General features: G+C 48.8%; 1 protein-coding gene across 1 annotated transcript in view; it reads right to left on the minus strand.

The window, feature by feature from the left end:
• SOS2 (SOS Ras/Rho guanine nucleotide exchange factor 2) overlaps positions 1-14297 on the minus strand; it is a 1344468-nt gene that overhangs the window by 119912 nt on the left and 1210259 nt on the right. The window contains exon 20 of the mRNA XM_069638977.1: positions 10098-10359. Within this exon, the coding sequence (XP_069495078.1) occupies positions 10098-10359 (262 nt within the window). The remainder of the gene's footprint in view (positions 1-10097; positions 10360-14297) is intronic.

Raw genomic sequence — 14297 nt, forward strand, 5'->3', positions numbered from 1 at the left:
AATTTAGCATGCCCAATCAAATTGCGGAATAGAGAACTGCCTTGCCAAAGGCCAGATCTTGCACTCTGATGGAATCAAGGAAATAGTGACGTCCAAAAGTATGTACTGAAGCCCAGGTGGCTGCATCACAGATGTGACGAATAGGAACTCCCCTCTGGAGGGCAGTAGACGCAGCAACTCCTCTGGTAGAATGGGCCCGCAAGCCAGCCGGAGGGTCCTTACCCGCCAAGCGGTAACACTCGGAGATAGCTAAAATAATCCAACGAGACAAAGTCTGTTTCGTCACAGCTTGTCCCAAACGCTTCCCAGCGTAACCAATGAAAGGTTGATCGTCCACTCTGACCCAGGACATGCTCGAAATATAAAAGCTCAACGCTCTCCGAGGATCAAGCCCATGGAGCCTCTCCTCTTCCTTACCAGGATGTGGAGGAGGATAGAACGCCAGAAGAACAACCTTCTGGCTCAAATGAAAATCCGAAAGCACCTTCGGAAGAAAAGAAGGACGAACTCCAAGGACAACCCTGTCCTTGTGAAACACAGTGAAGGGTGGCTTAACTGAAAGTGCCTGTAACTCACTCACTCTGCGAGCGGAAGTAACCGCAACCAAAAACACAGTTTTCAGAGTCAACAGCCTCAACGGGCAAGAATGTAAAGGCTCAAACGGAGCACCCATAAGAAACTTAAGAACAAGGTTCAAATCCCAACCTGGCACCAAAAAAGGTGACGGAGGGAACACATTAGTGAGCCCTTTCAAAAACTGCAAAATTAAAGGAATCTTAAAATAGGAACACTCTTCAGACGAGCGCTTAAATATGGACAGCGCCGCCAGGTAACCTTTAATGGTCCCCACTTGCAAGCCCCTGTGGGCCAAAGAAAGCAAAAAAGACAAAACCATGGGAATGTCGCATTCAAAAGGATCCACATTCTGAACTCTGCACCAGTCGCAGAACTTTCTCCAACGGCAACGGTACAGAGACTTTGTTGCCGGCCGCCTGGCCGAGAGCAACACCTCCATCACGTCTTCAGGGAGGTCCCAATCCTTATACCTCAACCTTTCAGAAGCCAAGCGTGAAGATTGAGGGATCTGACCTCTGGATGGAGAACCTGACCCCCTTCCCGTGAGAGCAGATCGTCTCGGTAGGGAAGACGACGTGGAGGGCAGATGGACAATTCTAGAAGGCCCGGGTACCACGTCCTCCGGGCCCACGCCGGAGAAATGAGGATCATCCGGGAACCAAACCTCCGTAACCTCTGCAACACTTGCGGGATGACGGAGACTGGAGGAAACGCGTACAGCAGTGGGAATGACCACTCCACCACAAACGCGTCTCCTGAGGCTCCTTTTGGAGGAAATTCCCGCGAGCAAACCCTTTCGCACTTCCGGTTGACACTGAAGGCAAAGAGATCCACTTGAGGGGTCCCCCAAAGGGTGAAGATCTCCAGGAGAATCTCCTGAGCCAGCTCCCACTCATGAGAGATCGTGCTCTGCCTGCTCAGAGCGTCCGCCGTCTCGTTGTAGTCTCCGGCCAGATGAACTGCCGAGATCGAAACTTCCTGCTGGATGGCCCAGAACTCGAGCTGCATCGCCTCCCTGCACAGCCGAAGTGACCCTGCCCCCCCCTTTTTGTTGAGGTAGTGCATGGCCACCGTGTTGTCTGTCAGAATCAGGACACTCTTCCCACGCACAGTCGGCAGAAAAGCCTTCAGGGCTAGCCTGACGGCACTCGGCTCCAACAGATTGATATGGAGTCTGGACTCCGACGGAGACCAACGACCGCTGTCAACTCGTTGGCATGAGCTCCCCATCCCGTGAAGGATGCGTCCGTCATGATCGTCACCTCCGGCCAGGGCAGCCAAAATGGGGCCCCCTTCATCAGATTGCCCTCGACGGCCCACCACAGAAGGTCCCGGGCTACCGAGGGCGGCACCTGAACAGGGTCCGACAGCCTGCCGGAGGACTGAGACCACTGGAGCTTGAGTGCCCACTGCAAAGACCTCATCCACAGACGAGCCTCTGGCACCAGAAGAATGCAGGATGCCATGAGGCCGAGCAGTCTCAAGAACTCTGACGCTGGGAGATTCTGGGCAAACTGAAACTTGTGCACCATCTGCTGAATGTGAAGAGCCCTCACCTGAGGAGAAAAACACTGCCCCAGGGACGTGTCGAGCACTGCTCCGATGTACTGGAGCCGCTGCGTTGGTGTCAAATGGGACTTCTCTAAATTGAGGGAGAAGCCCAGCCTGTGAAGGGAGTGGCAGGTGACGGACAGATGATCCAGGACTTGCTCGGGAGAGCTCCCCCTGATCAACCAATCGTCCAGGTAGGGGTAGACGTGAATCCCCCCTTTCCTGAGATGCGCTGCCACCACCACCATGAGCTTGGTGAAAACCCTCGGGGCAGAGGTCAATCCGAACGGCAGGACCCGAAACTGAAAGTGCGAGTCGCCAACCGCGAACCTCAGGTACTTCTTGTGCTTGGGATGGATCGGCACATGGAAGTAAGCATCCTTGAGGTCGAGAGACATCAACCAGTCCTGAAGTTGAAGGGCCTGGAGGACTTGAGAAAGAGTAACCATCTTGAACTTGTCCTTCCTGAGGAGTTTGTTCAAACCGCGCAAGTCCATGATGGGTCTCAATCCCCCGTCTTTCTTTGAAATAAAAAAATAAGGGGAATACCATCCCTTGTTCCTCTCCGCTACAGGCACCAGTTCTATGGCGCCTTTCTCCAGCAGGGCTTGAATTTCCTGCGCAAGGAGCGGATTCGGACTCTTCAAAGAGAGGTTCCGTGGTGGATTGTTGTGAGGCTTCTGCCAAAAAGGAAGACAGTAGCCATGGGTTATGATCTCCAGAACCCACACATCCGAAGTAATGGCTTGCCACTCTACAAGATGCTGTGCCAGCCTTCCCCCAACCGGCGAACCATGGGACCTGGCCTCATGACTGAGTGGTAGCGGCTGCGGCGTTGCCTGAGGGCAAAGAGGCAACTGCCCGAGCGGCCTTGGCACATCGAGTACCTTTGTTTCCACCTCTGGCACTCTTACGATGGCCTCTTTGACTGCTAGCTCCTCTCGCTTTACTGAAGGACGAGTAATAGCGAAAGGAACCTCCCCTCCATTGCTGTCCCCTAGGACGAAAAGGCGGAGGTTGGCGAACTGCAGCACCCAACGATTTCGCTGCAGCTTTGGAGGTCTGCAACCTCTCAAGGCTCTCGTCAGCCTTCCTGCCAAAAAGGTGTTCACCGTCAAAAGGCATGTTGAGGAGCCGGGACTGCACATCAGGAGCGAACCCAGACTTCCGCAACCATGCAAACCTGCGCATTACGGTGCTCGCCGCCATGGACCGGCTGACACAATCCGCCAAGTCCAAACCCGACTGAACGGCCTCACACATAGCATCCTTTGCCATCCTGAACCATAGCAAGGAAACCATCCCGTTTGTCCCCTTCGGGAATATGATCAGCCGCTAATGCAACACAGTTCCACAGAGTACGTGAAACGAGACAAGGCACATATGGAGTTGGCCGCCTGAAGCGCCATACCCCCCGAAGAAAACACTTTCTTCGCCCAGCCGTCAAAACGTTTGTCGTCCCTATCCGGAGGGATGGTAGGATACGATGCCTGCTTTGCCGGGGCCGTAGCCGCCTGCACCACCAAACTCTCCGGGGTGGGGTGCCTAGACAAGTAGCAGGGGTCGCTACTGGCTGGACGGTACTTTTGCGACAAAAACTTGCCCACTGCCGGGAGACTCTCCGGAGCAGCCCAAGCCGCCGCCACCCTCCTCTGCAGAGCCATATGAAAAGGCAAAACCGGGTCAGTGGGTGGACCGAGATCAAGGATGTCCGTGAGATCATCCTGAACGAACTCCCCTGGGGGAGCTGACCAACCCAAGTACTCGGTAACCCGAGACATAAGGCGCCGATATGAAGAATCGGCATGAGTGCCAGGCTCCGGCCGACAAAACTCCACCTCCGGAGAGGTGTCCAGTCCACTGGCATCATGCAGCGACTGCCTCAAGTCATCAAACTGGCTATGGCCCGAGATAAGGTCATCTGGAACCACAAATGGAACCAGGCCGCCATCATAGCCTTCATCACCCTCTGAAATGTACTCCAGGCGGGGAGAGGAAGACCTCTGCGGACCAAAGCAGCGCCAGACCTTAGCCATAGCCTTTCTAGGGTCAAACCCCGTGCCACGGGGCCCCTCCGACACCACCGCCTTGATAGGCACCGGCGTCGACAGAAAAGGCGTCAAGGGCGCCGAACGAGTCGGCGCCGGCCTCGATAGAAAAGGCGTCGACGTCCAGCGAATCGGCGTCGACGACAGCTGCAGCGCCGTCAGCATCAGCGGCGTCGACACAGTCCTCGAAGCCGGAGCTCCGAGTGTGTCTTTCGACAACCTGGGTGCCGACGGCGTCGAGGACCCCCTCGAAGACGGAACCTCGAGAGAAATCGTCGACGACCTCGGCGCCACAGGCGTCGACGTCTTCTTCGAAGACGGCACAGGATCACGCTGTCTCGAGCACGTCGAGGACCGGGACCTGGAACGGGCATCGCGAGAACGACTACCCTTGTCCGAGCGGAACCTCTCCCGCGAGCCGTGCCGACCACCCGAGCCCGAAGGCGTACGGGCAGTGTCTCTCGACCGGTGTCGACCGACCCCACTCGGAGGCGTGGACGGACCAGTGCCCTGCGAGTCCAGAATCGCTAGCATCTGCTTCCCGAAGGAAGCCCATTCCTCCGGTGTCGCTTGCATGGACGCCGACGGGCGGAGTCCTCGGAAGAGGACGGGGAAGGCGACCTATGCCAGTGCTTCCTGGAATGCCTAGAAGAGGCAGAGGAGTGGCGAGACCGACTCCTGGAAGGAGACCCACCAGACTTCTGACGATGACGCGGAGAGTCACCCCTCGAGTCATCGGTCGAAAGCCCTGCAGACCTCGACTTCCGGGGCTTAGACACCCGGCCTACCGACAGCTTCTTCTTGCGTTCCCGCAAGGCCTTTGCAGTGAGCGACTGGCAGTCGACACAGTCATCCGTATCGTGGGCCTCCCCGAGGCACCAGAGGCAGGCGTTGTGCGAGTCCGTGACCTACATCTGGGACCCACAGTCCCCGCAGTTCTTGAAGCCCGGACGTGGGGTCGAAGATGAGAAAGACATTGCCACGAACAGGTCTTCACAACCAACCGAACAGGTTCAACGAACCGAGAATAGAAAACAGCAACTCCAACGAGTCGAGGCGTACCGAGATTCACGAAGCTAACACGTTCGCGGAAAAAACGGAACTGAGGCTATGGGCGTCGTGCGTCCTACTTATCACATCGGGTGACGTCGGCCGTCGGAGGAGGTCCTCGGGGACGCCGCATCGACGTCATCGACGCAGGAGCCAAAGATTTTCCGAAGCAGCACAGCTGTGGACATTACCTGTCATAGATATGGAATACGTCGGAGGACCCAATCCCCTCGAACTATCTTTTCTCAGTCTTGGAGAAAATGAACTTTGGAGAGGGTTTTGTGTCTTGGGTATGCCTGTTATATACACTTCCAATGGCTGATATAAAGACTTATGGTATACGATCTGGATCATTTACATTACGGAGGGGCACTAGACAGGGTTGTCCCTTGTCACCATTGCTTTTTGTTTTAGCGGTTCAACCATTGGCGATTGCTTTGAGACAGTGTCAAGACTTACATGGCATTGGTATTCAAGGGGCAGATCAAAAGAACTGGTTTTATGCAGACGATCTTTTGTTGATTTTGAAAGATCTAAATAGTTCCATACCTAAAGTGATGGAGATATTGAGTAATTGTATAAAGTGGCGGGTTACAAGATTAACTGTTCTAATTCTGAAGTGATGCCGTTGACATTCACTTGTGATAGATTGTTTATTTCATTGTGGGGATTCCAATGGTGAGAGGGGAGGATGAAGTACCTTGGTGTGTGGTTGACTCCACAAGTTGGGGACATGGTTGAAGAGAACATGAATGAGGTATGCAAGGATCTAAAAATTTACCTGGAAAGATGGCCGTTGTTAAAATTATCTTTATGGGGTAAAACAAATGCTTTAAAAATAACTGCTACGCCAAGAATTAATTATGTACTTAGCATGCTCCTTCTGGAAATTAAATCCTCATATTGAAAAGAGTTAGACTATTTAGTTCAATTGTTCATGTGGGACAAAAAACCAATGAGATTACAGCTGCGGAAACTTCAACTTCCATTGGGAAAAGGGGGTTTGGGATTGCCTAATTTTCGTGTCCATCATCTAGCCTTTACATGCCAGTTTATTGCGCCGTTTTTATTGGAAGAACCTAATGACTGGGTTGTTGCAGAAGCGGGGATTGTATGGCCACTTTTGCCAAGGGCTGTCCTTACTGCGACAAACATTCTGAGTAGAAGAAACCCCATTACTGAGTTTTTGAGGAAATGTTGGAAATCCCTCTATGAATATTTGGGATCGGATGCTTTACATTCACCTAATGCTTTAATATGGATGAATGCAGCAGTTAAGGAAAAAGGAAAGGTGTTATTTTGGGTGGAGTGGTTTTTGGCTGCAGTGTGTTGGATTGGTGGCTTATGGCAGAACGGGAAATGGATTTCGGGGGCGGAGGTTTGTGAGGGATGGAATATTGTGAATTATTCCGAACTTGATTACAGACGTCTAAAAAAAGAGTATTGGAAATGTGAGGTGGAAGGATGATGTGAATCTGGAAATATTTACGGCTGGGAAACAACCGGGGGAAGGGGGAATTGTGAGTAGAGTGTACAAACAAATGGTTTCTAATTACAAAGAGAATGTGAAAATAAGAAGAATGGAGTCAACGTTTGGGATACGATATTTCAGGGGGAAAATGGATGGAAATGTGAGAGAATGTCAAACTTTGTTAATTGAATTTGAGTGAAAGATCAAGGCAGATAAAAATACTGAACAGGGTTTATTGGAGCCCTGAAAAAAAGAATGATGAAAAGGGAAATGACTGAGTCTAATGGTTGCTGGAAATGTTTGTGTGATGTTGGTACGCTAGAACACATGTTCTGGTATTATTCTAGAATTCAGGGATTTTGGTCTGATATTTGTACCATGTGTTTGTGTTTTGGAAACTGACATTGATCTGGATTTTAAGACAATGATTTTGGGTAGTAATGATTTATTGGGTGAATTTACAATGTCACAAAAGAAATTCTTGTTCAGAGGAGCATTAATAGGAAAAAAGTTGATACTTCGCAATTGGAAGTCGCAAACTATGCCATTGTCGTCTGATTGGATTTCAGAAATGCACTCTATTGCAGATATGGAACATGTAATTCTCAGAAAAAAAAGAAAATGCAACTGTTTGAGAAAATATGGAGAAGATTTCTTGATGTATATTAGGTCTAATATTGTATTTCTGTCTTTATGTGGGATATTGTGTTTTTAAAATGTAATGTTTAGTTATTATAACATTGTTGATATTTTGTAGAAGAATCAGTAATTTGTTGAACTGTTATGTTTGAATGTAATTTGGATTGAATAAATAAAGAATAGAAAAAAAAGCCAACAAGTTGGCCCCCAAAACACCAAATACCCAAGCCCAACCCCTCAGGAAGTCCAATGGCCTGCATAGGGCCAGGAATCAGTCTAGACCAGTTCAGGCCACTATAGAGGATGCCATGTTGGTCTCACAAAGAGCCCACATGTGCACAACGGCCAGTTCAGACCTGCCTCTTAATTTCTTTCACCATAGAAAGCCCCTCAGAAAGCTGGCAAGAATAGAACTTAAAAAAAACATTAGAACCCCAATGACTAGCATAAAAGTACATTGGTCTACTAAGGAGGCAAATCGGCTTGCACCTCTGTTGTAGCCAAAACGAAATATTAGCTGCCACCAAGCTACCCTCCAAAACCAATTTAGGTTAAAAATTGGGAATTTAGAAAGTACCCCTGTCTTAAAAGCCTTAATGGCTACCATAGTACCATATTATCAATAAGAGGTAGTGGCAGGGTGACTTCAACAGGAAGGAATATGAAGGATAGAGAAAGAATAGGAGTTACCCAAGTGAAGATCCCTTTCCCAGTACTGTGACTAGGAAGATTCCAATGACTCACAAAGGATCCAAAGATCAGTACTAAGACAAGGGAGATGAACACAAGCATGAGGATCACACTTCAGAACCACAAAAAAAAGTTGAGTTAGTTTCCGATTGGTTAATCTAGAGTAGAAATTGAGGAGAGAAACCAAGAAATGTTCTCCAGCCTTCCCTGCAGGTGCAGGGGGCAGGAATGCTTTGCTGGAACAGAAGTGAACCACTGCACTACCCAGAGAGAGGGGGAACTCTTGATTCCCAGCAGCCTGTGGGGAACTAAGGGAAGGTGCAGTGTCCCTCACTGAGGAAACCAATAAGTCCAGAGTGCCTTCCAAAAGAGGGAGGAGGGGGGTTGGGTCACAGGGTGCAATGGACTAAGGGAAATAGGAGACTCCCTCACTGGAAGAGATCAGCTAGGGATCTGCCAAGAGAAGACCAAGAAAGTCCAGCAGAAGCTTACCAGTGTTGCCAAGGACCGGAACCCTCGTGGAACAAGTGCAAAGGTATGCAGAGGGGGACTGGGAAGGAGGCACAGGGAGACCCCTGAGGCTGTGGTCAGAAGGGAATGAAATAGCACCCCAAAGAGGCCTGGCAGGATAGTGAACTGGGCATTATCAGACATTACAAGGTTGTAAGAGGGGTTGGGGACCGTAACATTAAGAAACCAAGTGAATTATGCACACAAACGAATGCCCGGCAGGATTGTGAACCAGGCCTAAGAGAAGCATGCTACAAACCTGAGAAAGGGGTCTCGGACACACATGTGAAGAGCCAAAGTAGCGGGTTTGGGAACCAAGGCAGTCCCTGGCAGGAGAGCACACCAAGGCTGCCAGCTGAACTGTGTTGGACAGACTTCCAAGACACAGAACCTGAGTGAAGGGTGAACCAAGTTGACTGGGCCAGGACTAGCAAATAAGGGGAAGAGAAAATATTACAGTGACTAAGTGGGAGGAAGAAAGAATGACCTAGCGCCTGGCAGGAGAGCATATCAGGCAGGCTGGGAGTGATAACAAGCTGGTAAACTGTATGTTGCGAATACTGTGACAAGGGGAAGAGTCATTCTGCTTGCAAGAACCATGAGAAGCCAAGAGAGGAGAGGTGTCCTCTTGGCGCTGTGAATACTGTAACCAGGGGAAAGGAGTCATTCGCACTGGTAGCTGTGAGAACCTGGAGAAGATAAGGGAGAAGCGGTATCCTTTTGGTACTGTGAACTTTGTGGAGAGCCAGGAGAGGAGAAGCCCCTTGGCATTTGCAAATACCTGGACCAGGGGAAGGGAGTCATTTCCCCCTGGCGTTGCATAGAGATCTTTTTTTGTTGGAACTTGCACTTTTTTCTTTGATTGAAGCTGGAACTTTATGTTGGCCTTTTTGAGGATAAATGAAACCTGGAGAAGGGAGTCATTCTCACAGGCGACGTTCCCACGTACGATTGGACACTGTACAGAGGAAGGGAGTCATTCCTCTGGATCAGGAAGTCCCTTTATACCTTTGTTATTTTTTGTAAGTGTGAGAGTTGTAAATAGGTTTTTTGGCACCAGACGGTGGACTATTTTGATTTTAACGGATATCCGGACAGAGTCCTTAGTCTTTTTGTTGACGTAGGGCATCCCCACTTAGTCATAGGAACAGTTCAGGATTTTCCTTATTTTTTTTAATAATAAAAGTCTTTATCAACAGAAATGCTACCACTATGTCAGCGTCCTACTTCTGCAGCCTTACACTAAGCACTAACCACATGCAAAAGTACAGGGGCATTACAAAATCTCACACAAACTGGGACTAAGTCGTCATCTGGAATGTGAACACATATCTCAATAACCACAAACTTTGCTAACTTCATTGGTCCACAAAGCCAGCTCACAGTACCACACACTCATGCAAACACTAATAATGAATACATCCTGGTCTGCCGAGCTCCCAACTCGTGATGTTATGAGCACTGACAGCCTTTGGTAGCAGGAAGCCTTGCAAACGGCAGGTGCATTGCTTTACAAATACCAAGGAACAAAAATTAATATAAAACCTCTTGTAAGTACATACCATAGGAACTGCTGAGGTCAATATCTAAAAAGACGCTAAGCTCCGAAGAAGCAGACACTGGTGGTGTGGAAGGAGTATTTGGAGACATTGGTGGGGTGATGGTAGACTCCGGGTCCACTTCGGTAATCCTACTGAAGCTCATTTTACATGGTTCCCTTTCCAAGGGTGTTGGGTGGCCACGCAGCGTGCCAGAGGCAGAGAGATGCCTTCCACTATTGGGCCTTATTCCTGGTGACTTTAATGGGTAGTTGGTTTTTCTGGCCTGAAAAGGTAGATAGAAGTAAAATAAACAGCGTTTGACAACTTATAGATTTTATGAATAAAATGAAAAGAACTGCTGTATTAAAGATGGTATCAGACACATTTGTATGAGCTAATAAAAAACACTCAGAAAACCTTACTCACCTCATACACTAGCTCTCCAGTTGAGTGGTTCCTTCTCAGATGTATACAGTGCCCAATTTAATTGTTGAACACTGTGGTACATAGGATGTTGGGATGAGTGTTAGGTAAGAATTGGTGCAGTCACACTGTGTGAGACTACACAACACTTATCTGCTTGGTATTAGGTAACCCACCTTTTCGTATAGGTTGCAGAAAGGAAAGGTTAGGGAAGGAGAAAGGTTAGACAGTCTCTCAGTATATGTGAAGACAACTAAATCTTCCAATGACATCTAGATAAGCCTTTCCCAGCAGCACACAGTATCGAAGTCAATGGACTAGAAGAGTCTTCAGGGAGCCAGGACAGCCAAAGTGTCAGGATTCAAGGCACCAGTATCTCCAGACCACGCTGGACTGGTGTTTCTAGACTGAGACATATGTACAACTTGGGCACGCATACACCAAAACCACGCTTTCATTCCATTCAGAGAAACATCCGACTCTGTTCACCTCAGTAGTGCATTCACTACAGACCCCAGAAAGCAATGAGAGTCTACAGCAACACACGCTACGAGAGAAACTGGAGGTTGCCATGGAGACTGTGGTGTCCCTGTTGTGGTCTACGCCAAGCCTCCTATCCGCAAAGCACACACGTTGCTGGCCATGTGACAATAGTACTTAGGCACCTCCTATCCTTGCTTCGGTGCTTCTGATTTTACTGAAGTACGCCTGGTTCTTGTTCGTTACTTTAATATTGTGGGTTTCCTGGTTCTTGAACTTATTGCCTGTTTCATTGATTCGCTTATTGTCTTGCCCCTGTCTGTTTCATGTTTGCCTTGGATTACTGTCAACCTTGTGTTAACTACGACTCGGAGCGCTCTACAGGACTGCCTTGCCTCGCGCCCACTGCTACTTTCGCCTGCCGTACTGTTACCGACCCGTTTTCCACTCGGACGCCACACCAAGAAATATCGGAAGCATTCACGTACTGGATATCTCCTCCCAGCACACAGACTAGTGACTGCCTGTGCATTTGCGGTGAGTCGTTAGGCGTCTGCGGGCCATCGGGCCAGGTGGCTTAGAAGTACTAGAGACTTGCCACACCGCTTGTAGGCGTCCTCGTGCCGTCGGGGGTTAGTTGCTTAGGGATAATTGTTTCCACCTTTCTTGGTGTTTCAACTGCTACGAACAATCACCATTATATAGGAATCCAACTCATCTGCATCTGTGGACATCACATACATCACATACGGTAAGCCACAGCACTTTTCACTACTACAGATCAATCAATTTTGTGTCTTGTTTGATTACGTTTAACACAATAATACCTGGGTATATGTATTGCAGAAACACACAGAGTTCAAAAGTCATCCCTTGGGAAGGATCACGCTCTCAGCCTACCATCTCATTCGTGTTCAGGTTAGCCTTTTGTTGAGGTGTGTTTGGTTGTGGCATAGTGTTTTGTTTTGCATCCCTAACCTGATTCTTTTTTTGTTCTTTAGGCAGCCTGGTGTTCGTGTCGTGTCCATTCCTCCAAAGAATAAATCCCTTTGTATCATTTTTGTACACATCCAGAGGGTTATATTGTTGGGAAGAATTTGTTCCCTACACTAAGTGTTCAAGTACAAGGCGAACTCTTGACTCAAAGTCATTTAGGACACAATATAAGGATCTGATGCACTTCTTAGATCAAAGTATTGCACAAAGTTAGAGAGTCTTTAGAAAAATCACTTGTCGGGCCACAAGCGGTTAAGCCTGTGAGAAGAGAGCTGAAATCCACTCTAAAAGTTAAGCCAATGCAATTCCCAAATGAGAATAGTATGGCTAAAAGACAATAAGGTAAGTACCCCAAGCCTAAACAGTACCTCTGGTTTGAAGAAGAGTGGTCCAGCTGGATTCTGTCTTGCTACAGCAGTGCAGACCCTTGAACCTCAGTCGTGGGGACAAGAGGGAGGACGTCTGGAGGGTACCAAGTCCTTTCATCGGCAGGCATTTCAAAGCCTGCAATTTAAACATGTACAAAATAACAAAGTTCATCCAATTTTTTTGTGGGAGGGGGTGGTGGGAAAGGGCAGTTAAGCAGTTGGGGGGGTCGGGTATAGTTAAAAATAGGTGCAGGAGGCGGGGTTATTTCATACACGTTTAAATTGCAGGCTTTGAAATGCATGACGATGAAAGGACATAGAACCGTCTGGTGGGCTCCTGCGGCGGAACTTGGGAGGTCGTTGGCAATTACAGGCTCTTTTCAGTCAAGCAGAACTTTGCGGTTTCAGCACTTAGCAAACAGCACTGCGGATCCTGGACACAGGTTGGACCCTCCCTGCTCCCTCGGTCCCTGCACTCTGGGGAGGAGACTCTGGATCTGGAGGTTCTGCTTCTGGAGGGTCCTTAGGAGACTCCTAGAGCTTCTAGCCGGATTTGAACCACGGCAGGCATTGCACTCGACTACGGACACTCAACCCCTGGCATTGGGCTTACGATGCAGCAGAGAGGCACAAAGTCGGGGAAGGTGGTCCAGTGGAGTTCGTCTCAGGGTTAGTTGGTCCCACTAACCCAAAAGGAGAGGTCGTTCCGTTCAGAGCTTCTCTGTCGAGGTGAAAAAGGACTTCAGCACAGCAGCAGGGCTTGACCGGGCAATTCAAAGGTCCAGGAGGTTGCAGCAAGCTTCGTTCAGGGTTTGTCGGTGTTTCTCCCAGTGGTTGACTCCGCCTGTAGTGCCAAAACCCACGCCTTTTAAGCAGGTTTCTCCCATTCATGCACAGCCCAGGTTGACAATCACTCAGCAGGGTGTCTGTCCTGCAAGGACAGCCAGCCAGCCAGTCAATCAGGACTAGTTGCATTCAGACATTCCTAGAGACAAATGACACAGACCCTCCCTCACATCCTGTCCTTCCAGACACACTGCAGCCAGAGGCGGGCTTCAGGGCTGAAGCCTGCCAAAGGCAACACAAACAAAGGGCTCAAATCCGTCTCAACGCACAGAATAAAACCCAAGTAAGACCTCACAAACAGGAAACGGCAAAAAAAGAAGACTGGGGCCATTTGACAAAATGGTCACCCATGGGCGTTGTACTGCAGCTGGCGGTTCAGCCTGTGGTACAAAAGCACAATGGTAGGAAAAAGTAAACCACTGCCACCAACCACTTTAAGTAGTGAGGGTAACATAAAAATGTTACATGAGAGTAGGATAAGGGGCTACTAGACAACCCCCCAGCACTACACATGCCATGGTGTGTGCTGGACCTACAAAGAGAAAAAGGTAGGAAAAGTCAGTTTACCTTTACTATTCTTGGGAACTGTAGTTCACACAAGAAAAGTTATTTAAACCTATGAGAAATCTAAAGGATTTCTCAGTGACACTGCACTGAAGGTGCTGTGTGTCACCATACAAAAAGCAGATGCCTATGGAGTTTGGCAGACTCCAAAAACAGTGCAAACACAAAATCCTTATCAGGTAAAAACGCATGAAAGAGTGAGAAAAAGGTCTCACTCACTCCAGGGTTAAAATTAAAAAGTCTTAAATCCAGCAAAAGAGCTGGGGGTCTGAAAGGTTGAAGGGAATTAGCACAGAAATTTGAATTCTCCCTAACAGATTTCGCGGAAGCGAAATCTGTAAGATTTTGATCGGTTTCACTGCAATCCACCCTTCCATCGCCCCTGTGTACTGAAAAGAGCAGTGCAAAGTTTCTCATGCTGTTTTGCGAACTGAAATGAGCCACAAACGTTTCTTGTGATGCCCCCGCGAACCTAGCATGGATCGAAAACAGCAGTATGGCAATGCGCAAAACTAGCACGGATTGAAAAAAAAAGCTAAATATT

The sequence above is a fragment of the Ambystoma mexicanum genome, chromosome 14 (genome assembly GCF_040938575.1).
Source record: "Ambystoma mexicanum isolate Mex_15411 chromosome 14, UKY_AmexF1_1, whole genome shotgun sequence".
Lineage (NCBI taxonomy): Eukaryota > Metazoa > Chordata > Amphibia > Caudata > Ambystomatidae > Ambystoma > Ambystoma mexicanum.